Source organism: Brachyistius frenatus, unplaced genomic scaffold (assembly GCF_029030835.1).
Source record: "Brachyistius frenatus isolate BFR_SWC_R1_liver_20210118 unplaced genomic scaffold, ASM2903083v1 Contig_48, whole genome shotgun sequence".
Lineage (NCBI taxonomy): Eukaryota > Metazoa > Chordata > Actinopteri > Embiotocidae > Brachyistius > Brachyistius frenatus.
Window position 1 is genome coordinate 1,360,250 of NW_027210647.1, and position 21,296 is coordinate 1,381,545.

A 21,296-nucleotide genomic window follows, 5' to 3' on the forward strand; every position below is an offset into this window, starting at 1 on the left:
GTCCCTATCTAATTGAAAGGGCAGCAGATAAATGCAAGAGACAAGCTGCCTTGGTGAGCCACAGAAAAACAAGCAGCAAGAGGAGAGAGGGGTGGTGGTGCCCACCTCCAGTGAACACTATTTTGTTTCAAGTGGGGAAGATTGTTGGCAAGAAAGACCATGGCACACAGCCCACCCAAAACTTGCCATGCAACACTTACCATTAGCTGACCCTTCAAGTTTACGTCACGGCCAACCCGCATTCCCGTTACTGACGCTCAAAGGGTTGTAAAGGTAAAATCCATGAACACCCTGCGTTGGCAGGGGCAAGCTGGTGCTGCTAACCAGATGAACAGGCATGGTGCAAAGAAGGGCATGGCAAAGAAGGCCAAAGAACTCCACGGTAGCTCATCGTTGGATTTTGGATTGAAAGGAGTGTGTTTGACTTGGACAAGCTATAGATGAAGCTGCTGCCAGCTTCTTTGAGCAAGTGCTAAAACCGCACCCAAAAAGGCTTGGTACATCAAGATTACAGGAAGGGGAGCATTCTCGCACTTCACTTAAGATTAGCATGAAGTTTCTGAGAAACCCTTGACACACATATTTTTCTTATCAGTAAAAGGTTATTTTATTGTTCCATTTAACACAATGGGATAACTTGCATTCTTTCCTTTCTTGGTGCATTTTATATTACATATAGAACTGCAAGAAAAGGACGAGATGGTTGCAGGCACCAGAAAGACAGAAAGGCTTCAACTTTTCAATTTTTTTGTTCTTTAAGAGTATGGGAGAGTACTTCGTGGATGCTCTGTTGTCACAGAAACTGTAAGACACAAGCCTGTCTCTGTTGGGTCAGTCATGTGCTATGGTTTAGCATTATAGCGGCTCTTAATATTGTTCCATTAAAATCCCTTCAAATTGTGATTATTTAGGCCTTTTAGGCCTATTTTCCTGTAATAGTTCCCACATGTTTTTTTTAAGAGATATCAATCTTATCAGGCAAATTACTAACCAAAAGGGATAAAAAACAAAACCAAAAAAACATGTAAAAAAAACAATAACAGGTAATCAAACGACTTCTTGTAAAACCCGGTTTTTCCGTAAACGACATTCAGTTGCGATCACCTGGTTGCCTAGCCATGGGATTGACAAGGCTTTTTCTGTTTTTATAAAAATCCGATCTGGTTCAGACTTGCGTGTCAGTGATGAAATGATTTTGCATACATGTCCACCAAGTGGAATATGTCTAAGTTGAAACTTGTAAATGTTTTCTAATTTATTTTAATGTTGAGGTTCTCAGTGACGTCAGAAAATAGTAAATATTTTGGCCTCACATTCAAATCATAACTCAAACTGACAAATGAACATGTGTGCCAAGTTCATGAAGTGTACAGCCTGCACATAGTGGGAAATACATTTTCACCTTATTGTGGCTTATCTCAACCAAAAATGATGGTTTACATGCCACAGATTAGCACTCATAAACACCATTCATTTAAGTTTTCCGCAAACGCCTCCCAAAGGTCCTTGCCAACAGATTATGCTATGATTTATATGGTGTGAAACTTGTGGCCACGACAAGCTGTGAACTAAATAAGTGGAAGATTTAGCTTTGGTGAAAATAAACAGAGAGTATTTTACATATTAGTGAAACATATCCTTTTTAAAAACAATATATTCTATTACTTCATGTCCAGCTTGGTTTTTCAAACATTGGGTTTTCATTTGTCTGATGATTCATATTTCTCACTTCTTACTATTCCTTCATTTGTCATTAAAGTAAACTGGCAATAGTCGCTCTATATAAATGAGGTGTGGTTGTTATCTGAAGACAAGAGCTCCTCGCGGGAGTGCTTTTCTCATAATAGTTCCAAATTTGTAATCAGGATATATTTCAAGATGTCTTCTGTACCTAAATTTAGAGGCAATTAATATTTAGGAAATTGACCTGACGTATAACATACAAAATTTGTAGCAACTAGGTTATTGAAAATATACTGTTTTCCATGATTCAAACTTTTGTCCTGGAAATCAATACTTTGGTTTGTGACCAATACATGCAAAATAAATTACATTTCCATCTAATATTTTGTGCTTTAGCATATCGGCTAATTAGCAACCACTAGATGGTGAACAAAGGCCTATTGTAGGTCCTCGTTTAAGTGTTTTATTGCATATGCTGTCAATCCTTGCATTTATGTTGTTTGATGATAACACATTTTTTATCTATCTTATTTCGTATCTCATACGTATTTGTAAATTTTTTCATATTGTCTGCACCTTTTTTTGTCTTTTCGATGCTGTTGTGATGAGTAAATTTCCCCACTGTGGGATTAATAAAATCTAATCTAATCTAATCTAATCTAATCTAATCTAATCTAATCTAATCTAATCTAATCTAATCTAATCTAATCTAATCTAATCTAATCTAATCTAATCTAATGATAATCATTACATCTGCTTATTAGCATGTTAGCATTGTGATGTATGCACATTTGAAAGCACTGTGCCTCACTGAGCCACTGGCAGGCTGTATAGACTGTCTAGTTTCCACATAAAACGCATGGAGCTAATGTGTTTCTGCATTATCAGAGCCTTTTTGCAGCAGTGATACCGGTCTAAATACAGACTACATTGGTGAAATGGCTCTTGACACAGCAGTGTCAGCCCTCAGCACTTCAGTAGCCCTCCATTTAAGCCATGAAACACCCTTGAAAATATTCTCAAGAGTGAGGCTAAAAGGAGGAGTGCCCTTTAGGCCTTCGTCAATTTTTCTCTTTTTGTTTAGTCAGGCCCACCAGAGTCTGTGCTCCGTCATGGCTGGTGTTCCAATTTCAACTCAAAGCATAGACTCTGCAAGTGAGCCAGGCTGAAATATTATCCACAAATGCACACATTCACATGAGCAGCTATGGGGAGCTTTAATACACTGACAATGAGTTGTGAAGCAGCATACATCACACTAACCCCATTTTACGGACTCCTGTCTTTAGCCTATAGCAGTTTCAGAATCTTTACCACTAAAACCCTCTGCACCTGGTATTTCTCACTAAGTGAACACGGGATGCTGGGGCGCAACATTTTTTTTAAAGCAAACTGCCATTGCTCATTAGCCTTGGTGGGCAACAGTAAGGAAGTAATAGCACAACGGTATTGTTGATTTATGAAGAAACGGTGTATTTTTTTAGTGCTGTGGTTTTACAGTTCCATAAATGTGTCATTGTTGTGAGCCTGTTAGATTCTCACTGTTTACACTTAAATAAATCAATTTTAAAATAAAGTTGTTGAGTTTGTTTTGTTTTATTATTTTGTATGTCAGTATTTCATTCTATAGTAATCCCACTGGAATCTTTTTGCTGGAATGGTTTTATTTTAACTGCACAGGATCAAAGCAACAGATATTTTGAAGATTAATACTTTGAGGATAATAGCAGGTCTTACTCTAGATCTATTACATGTTTGCAAGTTAAAACAAATCTTCTCCTTTTGATGATTTTTATACCATTACTCACTTGGAATGAACCTACTTGGCTGAAAACATAACATCTGAGACAAATGATGGGGCAAGGTTCTGTTATAACCTTATTAAACACAGGTGCTCTGGTGCTAACTGCTGATGACCCCACTCCCTATAACTCTAGAGACAGTCACAAATTGTGGAGACTGATTAGTTGATTTTAATATCTGCCTTAAAGATGGATGATGTGACTTCAGTAGTTGGCTCTCTATTGTTACAAAGAAGTAGACAGGCTGTTTGACATTGTCCACCGCTACAAGACTAAAAAGTCGGGGCAAATATGGGAAATTATCACATCATGTTTTAAAGTGTTCTTACTCCAGTACCCTTTAAAAAAAAAAAGTGTTTTGCTATTACTGTATGAGTCTATACAATGTTGTGTACGTGCTGCCCCCTAAATCAACTATCGGTGTGGTTTAATCTGCTGTAAATATTTTTGTCACTATGACAAAAAAACTGAGGAATTAACTTATATGAATAAACAATAACATAAGGGACGCGTGTAATAAGTGGCCAATATTGCCAAAATTACCTGATTTTCTACTTCCTGGCAAGCAAATGGTCATGTATTTTATTGGTTTAAAATTGTCTTATAAGCCTTGCAATTGGTCTGCTGTTTTTCTCACTGCTCATAAATTGTGGTCAGTCTGTCATAGATGGAAGATGGATTGCTCAGTCCCTGTCCTGTTGCATGCAAATTGTCATTAGTGCTTGTCCAATCAGTTAGTTTTCTTTGTGGTGGTAGTGCCTTTCCTAACTAGACATTTTCATGCAAATTACACAAAGAAGGTCACATGAAGTTCAGCCAACCTGTTGGTTTTGCAGCTGTAAAATGTACAACCACTGAATACAGATGTGAGGACAGACAAAATATATCCTACATTCATTCTGATGACAGATGACTGGGACTACAGAGTATAAACTATGTTCAGTGCTTATTCTTATTGAAGAGAATAACTGGTGGTGACTTATTATAAAATGAATACCCTCAGGGCAACAAAAAGGTTATCTCCATTTCAGTCTTCTGCAACAATGTGATTCAGCCAGTGTTGGGAATAGAGGTTTTAAACAGGTTTTCATAATGGTGTGTTGGAAGATACTGCATGCAACTTTGAATTATAGAATGCTAAATGCGTTAAGGTGCATCAGGTGCAAAAATATAAAAAGGCAATTGCAACATGCAGAAATGGTTGTACATTTTATGCCAGGGCTTTTTGAGGCCCAAAATGTGATCCAAGGTCCTCAGTGCTGTGAATGGCTTGTTTAGAAAAATGACAGAAAATTGTTGCATTTAATGGTAAAAATGGTATGAATAACAATATCTGTTTGTATACAACCAATAACAGTTGGGATTGAAATGAAGTGAGCTTGATGTAAAAAGGAATTTGACCCCATTTGTTTGTCTCCTTTTTGCATAAATAAGAACAGGAAGAATATTTGTATTGAAAAGACAGATTAAAAAAAGAAAGAGAAATGTTTTGATTCAACTACAACAGCGACCTTTTGTTTTTCTTTGCTAGAATTTTCTTTTGCCTGTGTTTTGGCTAAAAGAGGATAAAAAAAAAAATTGACTTTTTGGTTTCAAAAAATCATTTATTGCAGTGGATTGCTGGTGCAGTCCGTTCCAATTTCTTCAGTATGAAAATGAACAGGGAACATTCCTCAGTCTCCCTGCTGTATAAACCGAATACTGGATGGCGCCTCTCCAGACCGAAGTCTCTACGAACTTGCCTACCTTGGCACAGAGCCACGCTCGGGTAAAATACCGTACACATTTTGAAGGCAGCAGCATCATCATAACCAGAAGAATTTACCTTTAATACCTTCCTGGTATCAAATAGGCGTGATTGTAATTCTGCATTAAAAAAAAAAAAAAAAAAATATATTTGCCTGGGTGATAAAAGTATATTATCCTAGGAATGTTTTGTTGCTTTTGCAAAATGCCTCCCAGTCAGGCTACTTTAAAATGGCTAGGACATTATGATCTATGTCTGTTTACTATTAGCAATGTCTGTTTGTCTGTTTGATTTGCTATAAGCTATTTACATTTCATTTGCAGGACCATAGTCCTGAGGTTATGTTCTTTATACTTTTATGACATTACAGGAATGAAAGATTCACTATTTCCCCTCGCTTTGAATCCATCTACACCTTGATGTAGGGGACAAAAAATAGAACATGTATAATTAAGCATTTGATTGACAAAATAAAACATTTATAATTTGTGGTAATTAATAACACTAAGGACTTTTTTAAAGTTGGACTCACAACCTCAGTGTTTCTAAATTCCGTGACACTGGCCTGTTCATGAATCTTTATGCCGCCTTTGATCCTAATTATTCAGTTGAAATTGCATGCAGGAGTTGTTCAGGTCATGAAGGGCTAAAGTCAGCATGGCAGATTCAGCAGCATATGCTGGCATAATACAAATTGTGTTGCACCCTCTTCTGGAATAAATAGAGTATAGCAATGCAACGTGACGAGTCATACTTTAGGTCTAGATTCAGATTTTTTTTTTTTGCAATTTATTTTGATTTCCTTGTGACTTTTTTTTTTCGCTTACTGTATTTTTATGACAACACTTTTATACCATGTGTAATCTATAGGTGTATATATGAATTCTAAAAAATAAATAATATTGCCATTTTGAAATTTTGATATTACATAAATATGATTAAAAACAATTTTACACAATGACTTTCAAAATCTATTTTATAGCTTTAATTGCAACACAACGACAACCTGGACCCATTGGAGCTCTCTGATTGGTTCTGGTAGCTGTCGCTCAGTCGATGACGTTCTTCCTGTTTCACTTAGAAGAACACGTGTGAGGTGTACGTTTTCGAGCTGAAGGGAGTAACAGCAACCAAACTTCAGCTTTCAAACACCCTCGTGTGGGGTTTTTTTTTTTTTTTTTTTGTCTGTGGAAGTCTTTCCAGACTAAGCGGTCAACATGGTGAAGCCTCAGTTTAAGGGGAAAAGTTCGATAAACCCCTCGTCGTCCAGCAGCAACCCCGGTGAGCTAACACACTGTTTGTTTACACCCAAATGCTAACTGCTGCTAGCCGGTGTGGGAATGGCATTTCTGGGTTATTTTCCGTGCTTAAAGTAAACCCGTGATTAACATTGCATGTCAAAAGGAGCCACTTAACGCAAGAGTAATTTAACTAAATGTTAACTTCAGCTATTGCTCGAAGTTCAACGCGGAAGACGGCAGATTTGGCCTTTTAAATGTAAAGTGTTCCAACTTTTATCATTACGCCTTTGCGTGGTGGAAGTTTAACTCGTCGGACCTCAAGCCTGGAAACATGTGCTGTTATTAATTGGTCGTAACATGTCTCCAGAAGAAACAGTTGTTATTTTTATTAGTGAATGTACACTCGGGTGTCCGTTTATTAAATGCCTCTGGTAAATGCAGCCTAACACACGAGCTCTACAATAAATAAATAAATTAATAAATATTTGACAGGTTAATAAAAACCAAAACTTGTTGCTTGGGCTGCAAATTATTATTTTAAGTTTTGATTAATCTGTTTGGACCACAGCCCAAGATCCTTTATTCTGTCCCACAACAACCACAAGATATCCCATTTATTATCACTTATGAAACACAAAATGTTCCCATTTGAGAAGCTGAAAAAAAAACAAACAAACAAACAAATGTAGCATTTTATCATTAAAGAATGACTCAAAATGAGTAATCAGTCGCCAACATTTTTGGAAGTAAATTTTCTGTTGATCAACTAATCGTTCTAGCTTTACTGCCAGCTGACTGCAATGAGCAGGTGGGTTTTGTGGATGAATTATTAAAGTAACTGTACATGCACTTCACAGATCGACCCAAAGGTGCTGGCGGAAGCAACATGAGGGACCGAACCACCATCAAGCGTCTGAATATGTACAGACAAAAGCAACGATGGTAATAAATGATACAGATTTGCATTATTCTTGTGAGCCGCCGGTTGGTAGATTTCTTTCTAACTTGTAGTGAAATATAACAATACAAACTATGTTCGCCCTGATCCTCTGTCCTCAGTAATAACCGTGGGAAAGTCATCAGACCTTTACAGTTCCAGTCCACAGTTGCTCCTGGAACTGTAGCCAGAGTGGAACCTAACATCAAATGGTTTAGTAAGTACGGTTCCTAACGGTTGTCTATGTTACAGCAGTGTATATTTCAGAAGTTATAACATCGTATTTGCCGTGTCTTTGGTGATAACTACATTTCCTACTGGGCTTTGTAATGAACAAATCTCACCTCTGTCTAGGTTTGGTAATAAACAGGTGTTTTTCCTGCATGATGGATTTAAAGTTGTTTGTTTAAATTCCATGTTAATATCATTGAAACACATTGTGCCAAATGCTACAGTCAGGTAAGTTTAGCAAGATGATACAATAGACTGTAGAAAGCCAAATTCTTCCACACATGTGAATGTCAGTATAAATATCTCAAATAAAAATGACTGCCCTACACCAGCCCTAAATCAGTTATTTACCAGTTAACTGTTGACATTTACCTCAATGAATTCTTGGTTCATTGCTGTGATAGCAGATATTGAAAAAAGGAAGACCTTATGACTTTAATTCACTCATTTAAATACCATTGATTTAACTCCTGAGTGCTTAAAAGTGTATAGAGAGAAACTGATAAGATGTGGAGTCATAAATTTGATTAAAGATATTTAAACCAGTTGGGTCACAATTTGCATCTACATCCTCCATATTGCAGCAAATACACGTGTGATCAAGCAGTCGTCCCTCCAGAAGTTCCAGGAAGAGATGGGAGCAGTACAGAAGGATCCGTATCGTGTGGTGATGAGACAAAGCAAACTGCCCATGTCCCTCCTGCATGACAGAGTTAAAGCTCACGTGAGTAGAAAGGCTTTAAACTTGTTGTAGTTTTCTGTTTTCTATCTTGTGCAATTTGTATTTTTGGGCTCGCACGAGGAGATGTGAATTGTTTGTATGAATTAACACCATCTATGAATTTTATTCTGAGTATTCTGGCATCTATAGCTTTTGACATCTCTAACTGGCTTGTATGAAGCGATGCAGATACGAATCATGGCTCTGTTCCCTCTTTAATGCAGAGCTTGTTTCTTGGGATTTTATGACGTGAAATGAACATGAGGACTCACTTTAATTCTTATTCAATTCTCAGTGTGCCCCACTGTGTACTTGACTGTACTGGCATTGTGCTCGGCATGTGCGAGTGTCTTTCTGCCAGGCTTGAACTTTTCCACTCCATAACCCACCACAATTCCAAATAGCATCTAGTTCTACTTATTCTTGTGCCATCAACTGTAGTCCCTCATAAAGTTAAGACATTTTTTCGAGTTTGAAGAAATATATATAGCCTTTTGCCTCGTTATCGATTGACCAGCTGCCAGACCCTGTTGTATTGCATCTGGCATTTAATCGTTCTTGCTCTCTTTTACAATAGAAAATTATATGTGGCTAAATGACCTCTGGTAATGGGGTCATATCCAATTCATAACCACTTATTAATTAACAAATATCACCCTTCAATCTGAGTGTCTGACGGTGGATTGACCAGTGGAATTATCTTGTTCCAAAAAGGCAGCTGAATTAAATGGGAGTTTGTGTTTCGGTGTTTTGAAAGAACCTGGGAGGTATGTCAAAGACCTCGGCAGATAGTCAAGGCAACCTGAAGCCATAAACCACATTGGTTTTGACAAATCCTGCTCCCTGAACCCAAGCTCTCATGGCAGTGTATGCAATCGAGGTACGGCTTGTTCTTTTAACATCATCGGAACACTAAATCAGCACTGGCACAATATCTGTTGTTTCACTGGCTTTGCCGTTGCATATTTGGGTGTTCTGTTCACTGTATGCATTTGTTTTCTGTTTCCGTCATAAACCCTGTGTCACGGAGACTGTATCAAAAATTGGTTGACATCTCAGCCCCACATCTGTTTCAATAATACATCTCTGTAATGTGTGTCTGGTCAGTTTATCAATTAGCAGTCCAGTAATAACTTTTCTTATGTAAGAAAACACAAGCAAAAGTTTAGCAAAAACTTCCTGTAAACCTTCTCTGGAAATCACTTTTCCCTGTCTTTTGCAAAATGAAAAGTATCATAAATCATAAACCAACTCTGTTTGTCTACAACTGCAGAACTCTAAGGTGCACATCCTTGACACGGAGGCGTTTGAGACCACATTTGGACCGAAGGCTCAAAGGAAGAGGCCCAGTCTCGTCGTTATGGATGTGAAGAACCTTGTAGAGCAAGCTGAGGCCTCGGCTGTGAGCTACAACGCAACCAACGACAAAAACCTGGTTTCTGAAGATACAGGGGTCCGGTAAGATCCTCAAGTTTTCAGAAGCAACACTGATGGATTTTGATATTTAGGGGTAGAAATAAATTGCTTTTACTTTTCTAATTTTGCAAAAGGGACGAAGCCCGTGAGGAGATTTTCAAAAAGGGTCAGTCCAAGAGGATCTGGGGAGAACTTTATAAGGTATTGTCTTTATGTCCTTCTGAGTGCTGTGTATCATGTTAATGCAGAGATGGGGCACTGAAGGTCATTCTACGTTCCTGTTTTATTCTTATAGGTGATTGACTCCTCTGATGTCATCATCCAAGTGCTCGACGCTCGTGATCCCATGGGAACACGCTCCAAGAGCATCGAGGCGTATCTGAAGAAAGAGAAGCCCTGGAAACATCTGATCTTCGTTCTAAACAAGTGTGACCTCATCCCCACCTGGGTGACGGTAAGATATTTGCAGTTTCATTTGTGACTGGGAGGGATTGTGTCTTTTTAAAAAAAAACATTTTTTTTATAGTAATGTGACTGACTGTTTGTCTCTAGAAACGGTGGGTAGCCGTTTTGTCCCAAGAATACCCCACTCTGGCCTTCCATGCCAGCCTTACCAACTCGTTTGGTAAGGGCTCCCTCATCCAGCTGCTCAGGCAGTTTGGCAAGGTAAGCAAATGCCTTTAATTCTAAATATTCAAAATATGTTATTACTGATCCAAGAACAAGCAGAAGTACCACAGCATTAAAGTTATCGTCCAGTCTGGAATCATATCTACAACAGAGCAGTTTCTTCATATTAGAGTTTAGGGCTTTGATGTTACTGTGGCACCCGTTTTGATGTCTGACTGTACTATTATTGTACAATACTACTCATATAAGATTTTTATAGTTATAATTATGAAAACCAAAAGAACTTTCTTCATTATTTTATTATATTTGTTATGATATACGTTGTAAAATTTGCAAGAAAACTGCAACGCCAGTCCCTCAATTAAGAACATTTTGATTCCCTTGTTATATGTATGAACATAAACAAGGATAGTTTAGAATTAATTTAAAATTGTTTTAATAGTTGGCTACCAATCTGATATCTACAGTCGTATATGGCCAATGTTGGCAATACTGAAAATTATAAGTAGGTCTTTATGGCACTGTTTAAATCATAAACATTATTACGATATATTCATGACGGGTGATTAGCCCCCTTTTTGAAATATATTTAATTTAGTGAATTGATGAAAAGGCATTGTGTATCACAGTAGTCGTTTTTTCTGAGAGAAAAAAAGTTTCCTTATGGGATTTCCACCTTCTTCTTTTTTTTTGCATTATAACATATTTCTCTAACATAGCATACCATTAGATTTGATCTGCGTTGCCTGATCATGCAGTTTGAATGAGTGTTTTTTTTGGAGTGGAGTGTGTTTGTGAAAGCTAAGGACTTAAAGGTGTGAAAGGTCCTGAAATGGAGACATAGTTTTGTTTTAAAATGTTTGTAAACTTTAATTCCCAACATCACGCACTTTTAAAAACATGTATAAATAGTTATTGCTTTGTGTTTTGAGCGAATTGCACTGCAGTTCTGGATTAATGACGAGTTTACTTATTTTATTGCTGATTGCAACAGAGACCCATCTAAAAATCACATTCCTGAACTGAAGACAGACTGAGGCTGTTGTTTAGGAAACACAACAACACTCTTGACTGTACTTTTTTCCTTCCCACAGCTTCACACAGACAAGAAGCAGATTAGCGTGGGTTTCATTGGCTATCCAAATGTGGGAAAGAGCTCAGTCATTAACACTCTGCGGTCTAAGAAGGTCTGCAACGTAGCACCCCTCGCCGGAGAAACAAAGGTAATGTCAACGTGTCACGTGTCTCGCAGAACTGTCTTAAAAGCCGTGATATTCCAGAAAGCGACAAGAGCAACGGAGAGTTAGAAAAGGAGGCCGTTTGATCAATCGGAGCACAAGAAACTGCAGTTTATTGATTGATTTTAAAACAATTATTAATGTTAACTCCAAAGGTTTGCCTAAATTATGGTATTTCATTTAAAGAGGTGAATGGAGCTTTGATTGGGTGGGGAGGTGACGCGAGGTGAAAAGATGCATGTTACTCGCTGTTTAATTCAGTAATGTTTGATAGCTGCAACAACAGAAGGAGCCCGCTCTGCTTTCTTTCGATATAGCTGAAAATCTAAGTGGAGACGGGGCCAAGAGAAAGAACAACAACCATTTTTATCCTTAATTTCCTCTCTCTCTCTCTCTCTCTCGGGCTGCTTATCCTGTTTGGAAACGAACAAGGATCTGAACCCCCCCCCCCCCGCACACACACACACACACACACACACACACACCCACCCCCCCCAAAAAGAGAAAAAACATTTCCAAAGAAGGGTCAAGGGGAAAGAAAGGGAAAATATCTCGACTTTTCCGTGCTCACCAGAGCTGTGAACTTGGACCACAACAGAAAGGAGATTTGTTTTTTACACACCTATCTAATGAATCTGATGGGCCGGTGTCCAGCACTACTTTATACCCTGCCTTGTTCTTGACTCGCACCACATACCCGACACTGGTGAGAACCAAGCAAGCTCACGATCAGCAGCACTGCCGTAACGCTTTTTCCTCTACTTTTTAGAATGGAAGCATTTCTTCTTCTTTTTTTTTTTATGTGGAAAGTTGCATTAAAATCCCTCTAGCTGATGAACCAATCATAGAAAGACTTCATTGGGAGACAGTTATTAGAGTTCTATACAAGCTTTTCTTTTCCAAAGGATACATTTGTTTTATAGTTTGCTCCCCTACTCATTATATTTGTTTCATATTTTATAAATGGATCTCTCGTCCTGTGTGAAACTGAAATGCTGTGGCTGTACTTGTCAGCACTAATGTCCTGGGTTTTCTAGGTGTGGCAGTACATCACTCTGATGAGGCGCATCTTCCTCATCGACTGCCCCGGTGTCGTCTACCCTTCAGAGGACAGTGAATCTGATATTGTCTTGAAAGGAGTGGTAAGTCCCTTTCTGATTTTTCCTTTATGTACCCTGGTTTTTGTGACAGTTTCCCAGTCACTTAAAAAAAAAAGTCCCATCAGCTATTAATGCGCCATTTTTGACAGTCTCGAGTAATTGGGAGTGTCTTGAACAGACTTGAAAGTGGATTGGGTTTCATCACCTGGCTGTTTAAAAAGCAAAAAAAATGTCTTGATCAGCTCCAATTCTGATCCTCCACATCCTTAATGAGGATCAAAGGTTTTGCATGTTGGCCGTATATCTTAAACGGCTGGCCTTTTTTTTCCTTCCCTTTCCTCACAAAGGTCCAAGTGGAGAAGATTAAGACCCCGGAGGACCACATTGGGGCAGTACTGGAGCGGGCCAAGCCAGAATACATTCAGAAGACATACCGCATCCCCACGTGGAAATCTGCTGAAGACTTTCTGGAGAAGATGGCGTTTCGCATGGGGAAACTTCTGAAGGTTCAACTTTCACTTTCTTAAACAGAGCACCAATTCTGGCTACACTGCTTTGTGTTTAGTGTTCATTCTGTTTCTGTCATTTTAGGTTCTAAACATTTTTTTTTAAATATAATTGCCAGCAAAGCTTCATTCTCAATTTGAGTCGTAATTTCTAATTTAGCATTCGTCAAGTATTCTACAAGTTCGACAAGCGTATTTTAGCTGACCCCTTTGTGAAGTGCAGGAAAAATACATCTGGTCTATTTTCTGCTTATTTATATTATGTGGTCTCTGGACAGCATTCACGTTACGCAAGTGTATTTGAACCAATAACTCTGAAACTTAACCCTGAACGATGTATTCTTGGTATCGTGCAGGGGGGCGAGCCAGATCTCCCCACTGTCTCCAAAATGGTGTTAAATGATTGGCAGAGAGGACGTATCCCCTTCTTTGTGAAACCACCTGGACCAGAGGGAGAGCAAGAGGTAAGAGTTGACACATTTCTTTTGACCAGGACTCTTTTTTTTTTTCTTCTTCTTCTTCTTCTTCACCAAGCTGTGACCTCTTTGGAAACATGTGTTTTATTACTTTCTCAAGGACGCAAAGCCGTTGCCAGTTGAAGGACCATCGGGGGTCGTGGAGAACGTGCAGGAGAAACAGCCCGACAATCCGGACGCCACCGCGGAGGAACAAGAAGCGCAGCAGCAGAGGCAGAAGGAGCAGGTCCAGAAGATTCTGGCGAATGTGCGACAGAACTTTGGCAAGATCAACGTGGCACCCGAGTTCACCGAGGAAGACTTGGTTCCCGTGGAGATGCCCGACCTGGACATGTCTGACTATTCCGGCTCTGATGGCGAGGAAGACTGCGAGGAACAGGAGGGCGAAGAGGCAAAAGAGGAGGACGGGGTCACTGCTAAACCAGCCGATGGAGAGCCTGAGGTCTGCGAGCCCACAACCGCACCGACCGACAAGGCAAATGGCAACAAGGGTTCACGGAAGGCAATACGTGAGCTGGATGAGAAGATCGCAAAGTATAAGCAGTTCCTGGACCGAGCCAAATCCAAGCGCTTCTCTGCAATCCGGTCAGTCGACTCGAGCCCAAACCTCACCATCAAATTTTTCTTGTCTCGTCTTATTATCCTTATTTCGTTTCATCCAATAATATGAAGTTGTCACGCAGAGGGATGCCAAGGATTTTAAGTGCTTCATGCTGACCAGCCTTTAAGCCGCTGAGGAACAAGCAGTCGTCATTCCGACGTCCCGTCAGGAGCCCGTTTCCATGACGCTTTAGTGTCATTATATGTTCTTTAATCTGCAGCCCCTTGTTGAATTTCAGCTCACACACTGAAGAACAACATAGAGTAACAGCTCTATAGTTACTGCAAGACTAATTTAATTACTGTTCATTGTAGCAGATCCAAACAGGAGTAAACTGTTTTCTTTGTTTGATAACAATTTTTTTTTTTTCACGTCTTTGGACAGGATACCCAAGGCACTTTCGGACAAAGTGTTCACAGACTTGAAGACTAAACAAGCAGCAGCAGCTAAGCAACAACAGAAGAAAGGTAGTTAATCAGCATTTTTGTATGGTGCTGAAACTAGGAGTTATTTGGGAAAGTTTATCAGATCATAACTGTGGTCCAACATCTTCCACAGTTCCTGGAAACCAAAAAAAAACCAGAATAATCAATTACTGATTCGAGGATATTTACAGATATGATATTTTCTACTTTGTAGTGTTTATATTTGTATGGCTTTTTAAAAAAAAAAAAAATTCTTTGTATTCAGCTGCAAACCAGAGGAGCAAGAGGATGCAAACTGAAGAGGATGAGGAGTCCAACCAGCCGGACCGACTGACATCTAAACAGGTATGTAGTGTTTGTTCTCTCTGACGTCAAACAGGCCAATATGTCTTGAGTATGCACATGAGATGAATGTCTGTTGCTCTTACTGATGAAACAGACATTTAAAAAAAAAAATTTTTTTAGAAGATATAATTATTTTTTTCTTCCTCTCTCTTCATCCATCTGTACAGAGGAGATCAATGGACCGTGCTAAGAGGGCGAAGAAAGTTGGAGTCCGTTATTACGAAACGCACAATGTGAAAAACAAGAACCAGAACCGAAAGATCCCAGCAGCAGCCACGGAAGGCCAGAAGGCCAAAAGATCAAAGCATTAGACTGGAGTTAAACAACAACAACAACACACAGTATTTGTAATAAAATGTGTATTAAAAATTTGCCAAAAAGGCTACATTTTATTGAAATGGCAGGTTGACCGAGGGTGGCAAGCTTACCGAGTGTTTAATGGCCCCTAAAATGTCTGAGAAGTGTACTGTTCTTTTGATGTTCAAGAGAAATGTGGAAGTAATTGTTTGAAGTGTACATACACTGTATGTTGTCATGCCATTGTCAAGAAAAATTAAATATTCACAAATTACTTAGTTAAGCTTACATTAATTTATCATTTAGAAAGAAGACAGATATCAACTTTATTAACATCTTGAAATGGGAAACGACAACTGGCTTCTTGCTTTTTGAATTCACTTCTTTGGCGCGATTATTCCTTCCAGTTGGGTCTGAAAAGACAAATACGTCATATAAATCTTGAGACAAGGCGACACAGCTACTGTTGGCGCTAAATCTACAATACATTTACACGTGTATATTTTTGTATGTAATTATGAAATATTACCTTGAGCTGTTGGTTGGTTTTCTTCAGGAACTGAATCTGCTCCAAGTGCTTCTTTTCCTCAACCTGTCGCTTTTCAGCTTCTCTCTCTACAATTGCATCACATTTAGCTTCCTTTTCGTTCAGCTGCTTCTTCAGAGCTTGATTCTCATCCTCCAGATCCGAAATCTACGATCGCAATTAAACACACTTGTGGGTTTGTTTCTGACACAGGATCAGCTCTGTTAAAGGCGACTGCCGCCTTCTTTATTTAACCGTAAAAGAAAGAAACGGTGCTCTCTGCTGGACGTGTAACTAAATGACAGTCTCAGTGTAGTCCTGTAGTATTCGATGAGTGGCAAGTTAAATCTATTAACTATGAATTTCCGAAGTGTTGCAAAAATCGGATTTGCGTGCCTCCGGATAGGTGCCCTTACCTTTTTTTCCATGTCAGTCTTGCAATGCTCGACCTGCAGTACTTTCCTCACGCCGAAAGCCACGCCGCTTTCGTACAGCGTCTGGTACACGGCAGTAGTCATTTGAATCTCATTTCTGACCCGCGACAGCAGCAGTCCCCTCTCAGCACAGTTGATGGTGACCTGTCTGATCAGCTCATCTTAAAGAAATAGAAAATTAGCAGACTCAGACTGCAGAGTTTGTGAAAAATGATCTGTGATAATGAACCTTAAAATTAAAAAATAATAATAATAATCTCACCATCTATAAGTCAAGACTTGGTATAATCCGTGCGTTTTGAGTAAAGATGTCGGTCAGGTAAGTATCTGTGTTTATAAAGTTACGCTGTAACAACAGCTCACTATCATCTCAACTCCATACCTACCAAAACACTGGCAATAGAGCTCCCTGCGGATGGGGCAGATCCCCGTTTCTCTGGCTTGCATTTGCTGCATTTTCCTGTCCAGGAGTTCCTCCAGGTTCACAACTTCTGTCCTTGTGCAAGGTGCGCTGGACACTTGCTGCACCCACAGTTGGTTTCCCTCCATCCATTCCCTGCAGAAGCATTATTTTGAGAAATTTGAACTTGCTGAACAATATATTGTAGATAAGAAGAACTATACCTGGGCGGTAAGATGGCATTGAGGATCTCCTCATTGTCCAGCCGGCTGGCCCCAGAAGGGCCTGTTTTTGGCTTAGGGGGTGGTGGAATTGGTGCCGAGTCAGCAGGCTGCTGAGGGCTCACTCTCAAAGGGCGTCCCTGTCGTCAAAAGTATAATTATTAAATTAAAAACAAGTATTATTTTACACACACATCTGTATATATATATATATATATATTTATCCACCATATGGAACCGTCTTGAAATTAATTTATTTACAAACTCATTCAATATTATTTGACAGACTGCAGATTTGTCCACAAGGTGTAAAAGCATTGGTAGACCTGTTCCACACCCAAAATGTGACATTTACAACAACAACAACAAAAAGAAACTAATGACAGCAACAGAATAGTTTAACAGATGCCACTAAAGATGGTGCCAATAGTGAGCTTTTCAAGAGTTAACTTTACCACTTAAAGTTCAAACAGTGTGATAAAATATTACGACAGAGGTCAGCTTTTTTTTTTTTTTTTTTTAATCAGTCTAATATCAGTTTTGTATTCATTTAAAGTATTTTTTCTTCGTCTATCTAATGCTACTTGAGTCAAGCAGACACACATTACCTAGACGTAGCTGGTTTACGTTAACTTGCTTGGTAAACTCACCTTTGTTAATTTTCTGTCGGTGCTTTTGCTGACCAAAACTGGATTCTCGTATTGCAGGAGAGAGTCGCCTGGACGAATCATTGTGTTTAACGGGTGAAAACAACGACGGTAATAAATGTATAGGACTTTAAAAATAAAAAATAAAAAACCTAGAGGGTCCTTGGCTTATCCTTCAGTTACGGGGGAGAAAAAAAACAACCTGAACCTGACAATAATTTCGGGCTCCCTGTTTGCGTTGTCATGGCAACAGCGTCTGAGCGGAATCAATTGTATTGTCATAAATGCGATTTAATCAGCACGCTCAACGAGTTGCTGTTTTTTTTAATTTTTTTTTTTTTTTAAGTCTGGTGGGGTTTTTTTTTAAGTCGCGTTATAAAATGCACCTCATGTAAGCACACGAGATACATTATAAAGGAAATATCTCTTTAAAAAAAAAAAAATAAAAATAAAGAAAAGTAAAAGAAAAAAAAAAAAATATCATTCTTATTTTTCCGTTACTTTTGAAAAAAACAACAACAAAAAAAACCAAAAAAAACTCTGTTTTGTTAAGTTTACAGTACGTAACACGACTACATTATGGCGGAACCAAAAGCGAGCACAGGACAGCGGCGACGCCGAGAGGAATTTCTGGGCGTACCGCAAGAAGCGGAAGTTCGCGATACCAGCGTAACAGTCGAACTTTGTTACATTCGTTGACTTTCTTATGTTTTTGTTTGGATTACGATGCACGTTTAGTCACGTAACGGGTCGAAATAGTTTTAGAAACATTTCAGGATGACCAAAGAAAAGCGGCAGAGGAGAAGGGAATCTCCTGAGCGGGAGCCCGAAGTTAAGATAAAGGAGGAGCAGCTCAGCCCTGGTAGGCCACAGACATCACGCCGCTCGAGGTCGAGATCCATCGGCAACTCCAGTCCGCCGCGTAGAAGAACGAGCAGGTATACACAAATAAAGTCAGCAGATCGCCCCACGTAATTTGTATTATTTACTCCCGACGGCCTAAGTGAAGAGTTACGGTAGTTGTTTTGTTCGTTAAGCCTTTGAACATACGTATCTTGCCACCCGTACTAGTTGCATCTGAGCCGAAAAAAAAAAAAAAAAAAAGATTGCTTAAGCGTCTTTCATGATCTTCATGTAGGTCCCCCGGCAGGACAAGGGATCGGTCACCGGGCAGGAGGGAGACCTCTCCCGCCGGACGAAGCAGCGGATCTCCCAGAAACAGGAGAAGTCCTCACCGTGGTGCCGATGTCAAAGTAAAGCGGGTGAATAGCTTCTTAACATCGGAGAGCCAATATAGCTGCATTGAAAAGTAACGACTGGTAACTCTGGCATCACCTTTATACATTCGTCACTGGGATATGACATCCAAAACCTGTAATTGATTTTTTTTTTTTTAATTTTTTTTTATATTGCACCAAATCACAACATAAGTCATTTAAAGGCACTTTTACGTAGTAAGGTAAATATCTTACAAAATGATGGCGAGAAAACCAAGGATTGCCACATGAGCAGCGTTTGGTGACAGAACAGAGGAAACGCTCCCTTTTCACAATAGGAAACCTCCGACAGATGCGAGTTACAAAATGCCGGAGATGACCGCTTTAAAACTTATTAACCGTAAACGTTCGTCCCGGACTAATAAATCTTCTCTCTTCTGAAATATGTCACAGGAGCGGGACGAGCACAGGGCCGGCGGTGATGAGCGGAGAAGAAGGAACGACCAGCCGGAGGAGAGACGGAGCAGGTGGGAGTCGGACAGGCCGCCGCGGGAGAGAGACCGCGGCGGCGGCGGCGGCGGCGAGCGGCATCGGGGGGAGCGAAACGCGCCCGGGTCCCAGCAAGCCGAGCGGCAGCAGCACGACGAGCGGCGCAGGGAGAACCGTCAGCGGCGGGAGGAGAACCAAGAGCACGACTTCGGACAGTCCGAAGAAGGCAGCAGCGACAGCAACGCTCCTCCCGCTGAGAAGGAGAAGCCCAACTTTGAACTTTCGGGGGCGCTCACGGAAGACACCAACACATTCCGCGGGGTGGTGATCAAGTACAACGAGCCGCCCGAGGCTCGCATTCCGAAACGCAGGTGGCGACTGTACCCTTTCAAGAACGACGAGCCCCTCCCGGTCATGTACATCCACAGACAGAGTGCCTATTTGCTGGGGCGGCAGAGGAAAATCGCCGACATCCCCATCGACCACCCGTCCTGCTCCAAGCAGCACGCAGTATTCCAGTACAGGTAGGAGTGACAGCCGCGAGACAGCTGCCGTCTTTCGCCCTACGCTTTGCTTTAGGAATGCCGAAATGATAACACGTTGATTGTTGCGTTGCTCTGCAGTTGGTAAACGTCTACCGTTCTCTGTGCACTTCTGCAGACTGGTGGGGTTCACGCGGGCGGACGGCACCACCGGACGCAGGGTAAGGCCTTACATCATTGACCTCGGCTCTGGCAACGGCACGTACCTGAACAACCAGCGCATCGAGTCCCAGCGCTACTACGAGCTCAAAGAAAAAGACGTGCTCAAGTTTGGCTTCAGCAGCCGCGAGTACGTCCTGCTCCACGAGTTCTCGGACACGAGCGAGGTGGACGCCAAGGAGGAAGAGGACGACGAGGGCCTCGATGAGTAAACATTTCCCCGCGCGCCGTTTTGCCCCAAATTGATTCAGGTTAGATAACATCGTCATCATCAACAACAACAACAACAACAACATATAGCCGTTTCTGCAGGGAGCGGAGCAATAAATTTGTCAAACGTGGGACTTCATTAACATAATGGAACAAGGTTGGTTTGTCGTACATATTCTGTAATTACTGAACTTCTGCTTAAACCTGCCACAACTGTCTCGGAGAAGACTTCCTATTCTCAGGTTGTTTCTGTAACGTCGGTGTGATGCATGACTGATCTTCCATCTGACAGTGCTCACATTAAACAAGTGCTCAGTGCCACATAAAGATAATCTTGCTAACGAATTATATATTTTGGGGGGGTGGGGTCGCAGCACTGAGTACAAATTATAGCTCATTGTCTATGTTTATGCTATAAATGTCAGTGTACATTGCATTATTGGAATGTGAACTCTCGACTCATGTTTAAAAAGCATTGATTGTTGTCAGCGTAAACATCACAGACTTGTAAGAATATTGGTTTTTTTTTTTTTTTTTTTTTTTTGTTGCTTTGTAGTGCAGGGGAAAGAACTGATGCTGTTGTGTGTTTCCTGCAGCGTGTATTTAAAGAGTTCTTTTATTTTTGTCAGTTCAGATGCATTCATAGTAAATTTTCATTTTTGTACTGTAAATAAAGACTGAAAATTTGGATTGGAAGAGTTTCCTTGCAGTCAGCTGCTGCGTGTATTTTACAGAGTATCAGACATTAATTATATCATTATAAATATTATTATATTATAATTATGCACACTTTTCCTCTGGATTTTCTGCATGTCTAATTTTGGTTTGTCTCATTTAGTTACGAGTTTATTGATTCTATACTAGAAGAGGCAACGAGAAAGAAGAAGCAGAGCCACCGCGTTAGTTCTTTTGAGTAAAATGATTAGCTGAATAGTTTTTCACAGCAGAGGTCATGCGAGAGTCGAGGCCGTGAGGTTTACAGTTTCAGTCTCCCAAATGCCAACAGGCGGAGCAGGGGAGGGGAGGGGAGGAGAGGAGAGGAGGGCGGGTCGAGT

The 21,296-nt window shown here is 40.2% G+C and overlaps 3 protein-coding genes across 3 annotated transcripts; 2 read left to right on the forward strand and 1 right to left on the reverse strand.

The window, feature by feature from the left end:
- The first annotated feature begins 6,316 nt into the window (after positions 1-6,316).
- gnl2 (G protein nucleolar 2) lies at positions 6,317-15,659 on the forward strand. Its single transcript, XM_069703812.1, has 16 exons — positions 6,317-6,513; positions 7,331-7,415; positions 7,533-7,627; positions 8,226-8,365; positions 9,636-9,820; positions 9,913-9,979; positions 10,074-10,232; positions 10,331-10,444; positions 11,503-11,631; positions 12,684-12,788; positions 13,094-13,252; positions 13,609-13,716; positions 13,829-14,313; positions 14,714-14,796; positions 15,020-15,099; positions 15,267-15,659. The coding sequence occupies exons 1-16, from the start codon at positions 6,450-6,452 to the stop codon at positions 15,408-15,410; spliced, it is 2,202 nt and encodes a 733-aa protein (XP_069559913.1). The 5' UTR covers positions 6,317-6,449; the 3' UTR covers positions 15,411-15,659.
- A 66-nt stretch (positions 15,660-15,725) lies between these two features.
- On the reverse strand, positions 15,726-17,708 carry dnali1 (dynein, axonemal, light intermediate chain 1). The gene is made up of 6 exons (XM_069703813.1): positions 17,628-17,708; positions 16,981-17,117; positions 16,743-16,912; positions 16,339-16,517; positions 15,926-16,090; positions 15,726-15,809 (listed from the first exon to the last, which is right to left on the reverse strand). The coding sequence occupies exons 1-6, from the start codon at positions 17,706-17,708 to the stop codon at positions 15,774-15,776; spliced, it is 768 nt and encodes a 255-aa protein (XP_069559914.1). The 3' UTR covers positions 15,726-15,773.
- A 561-nt stretch (positions 17,709-18,269) lies between these two features.
- Positions 18,270-20,937, forward strand: snip1 (Smad nuclear interacting protein). The gene is made up of 4 exons (XM_069703814.1): positions 18,270-18,562; positions 18,763-18,886; positions 19,295-19,854; positions 19,991-20,937. The coding sequence occupies exons 1-4, from the start codon at positions 18,402-18,404 to the stop codon at positions 20,241-20,243; spliced, it is 1,098 nt and encodes a 365-aa protein (XP_069559915.1). The 5' UTR covers positions 18,270-18,401; the 3' UTR covers positions 20,244-20,937.
- Positions 20,938-21,296: the final 359 nt, after the last annotated feature.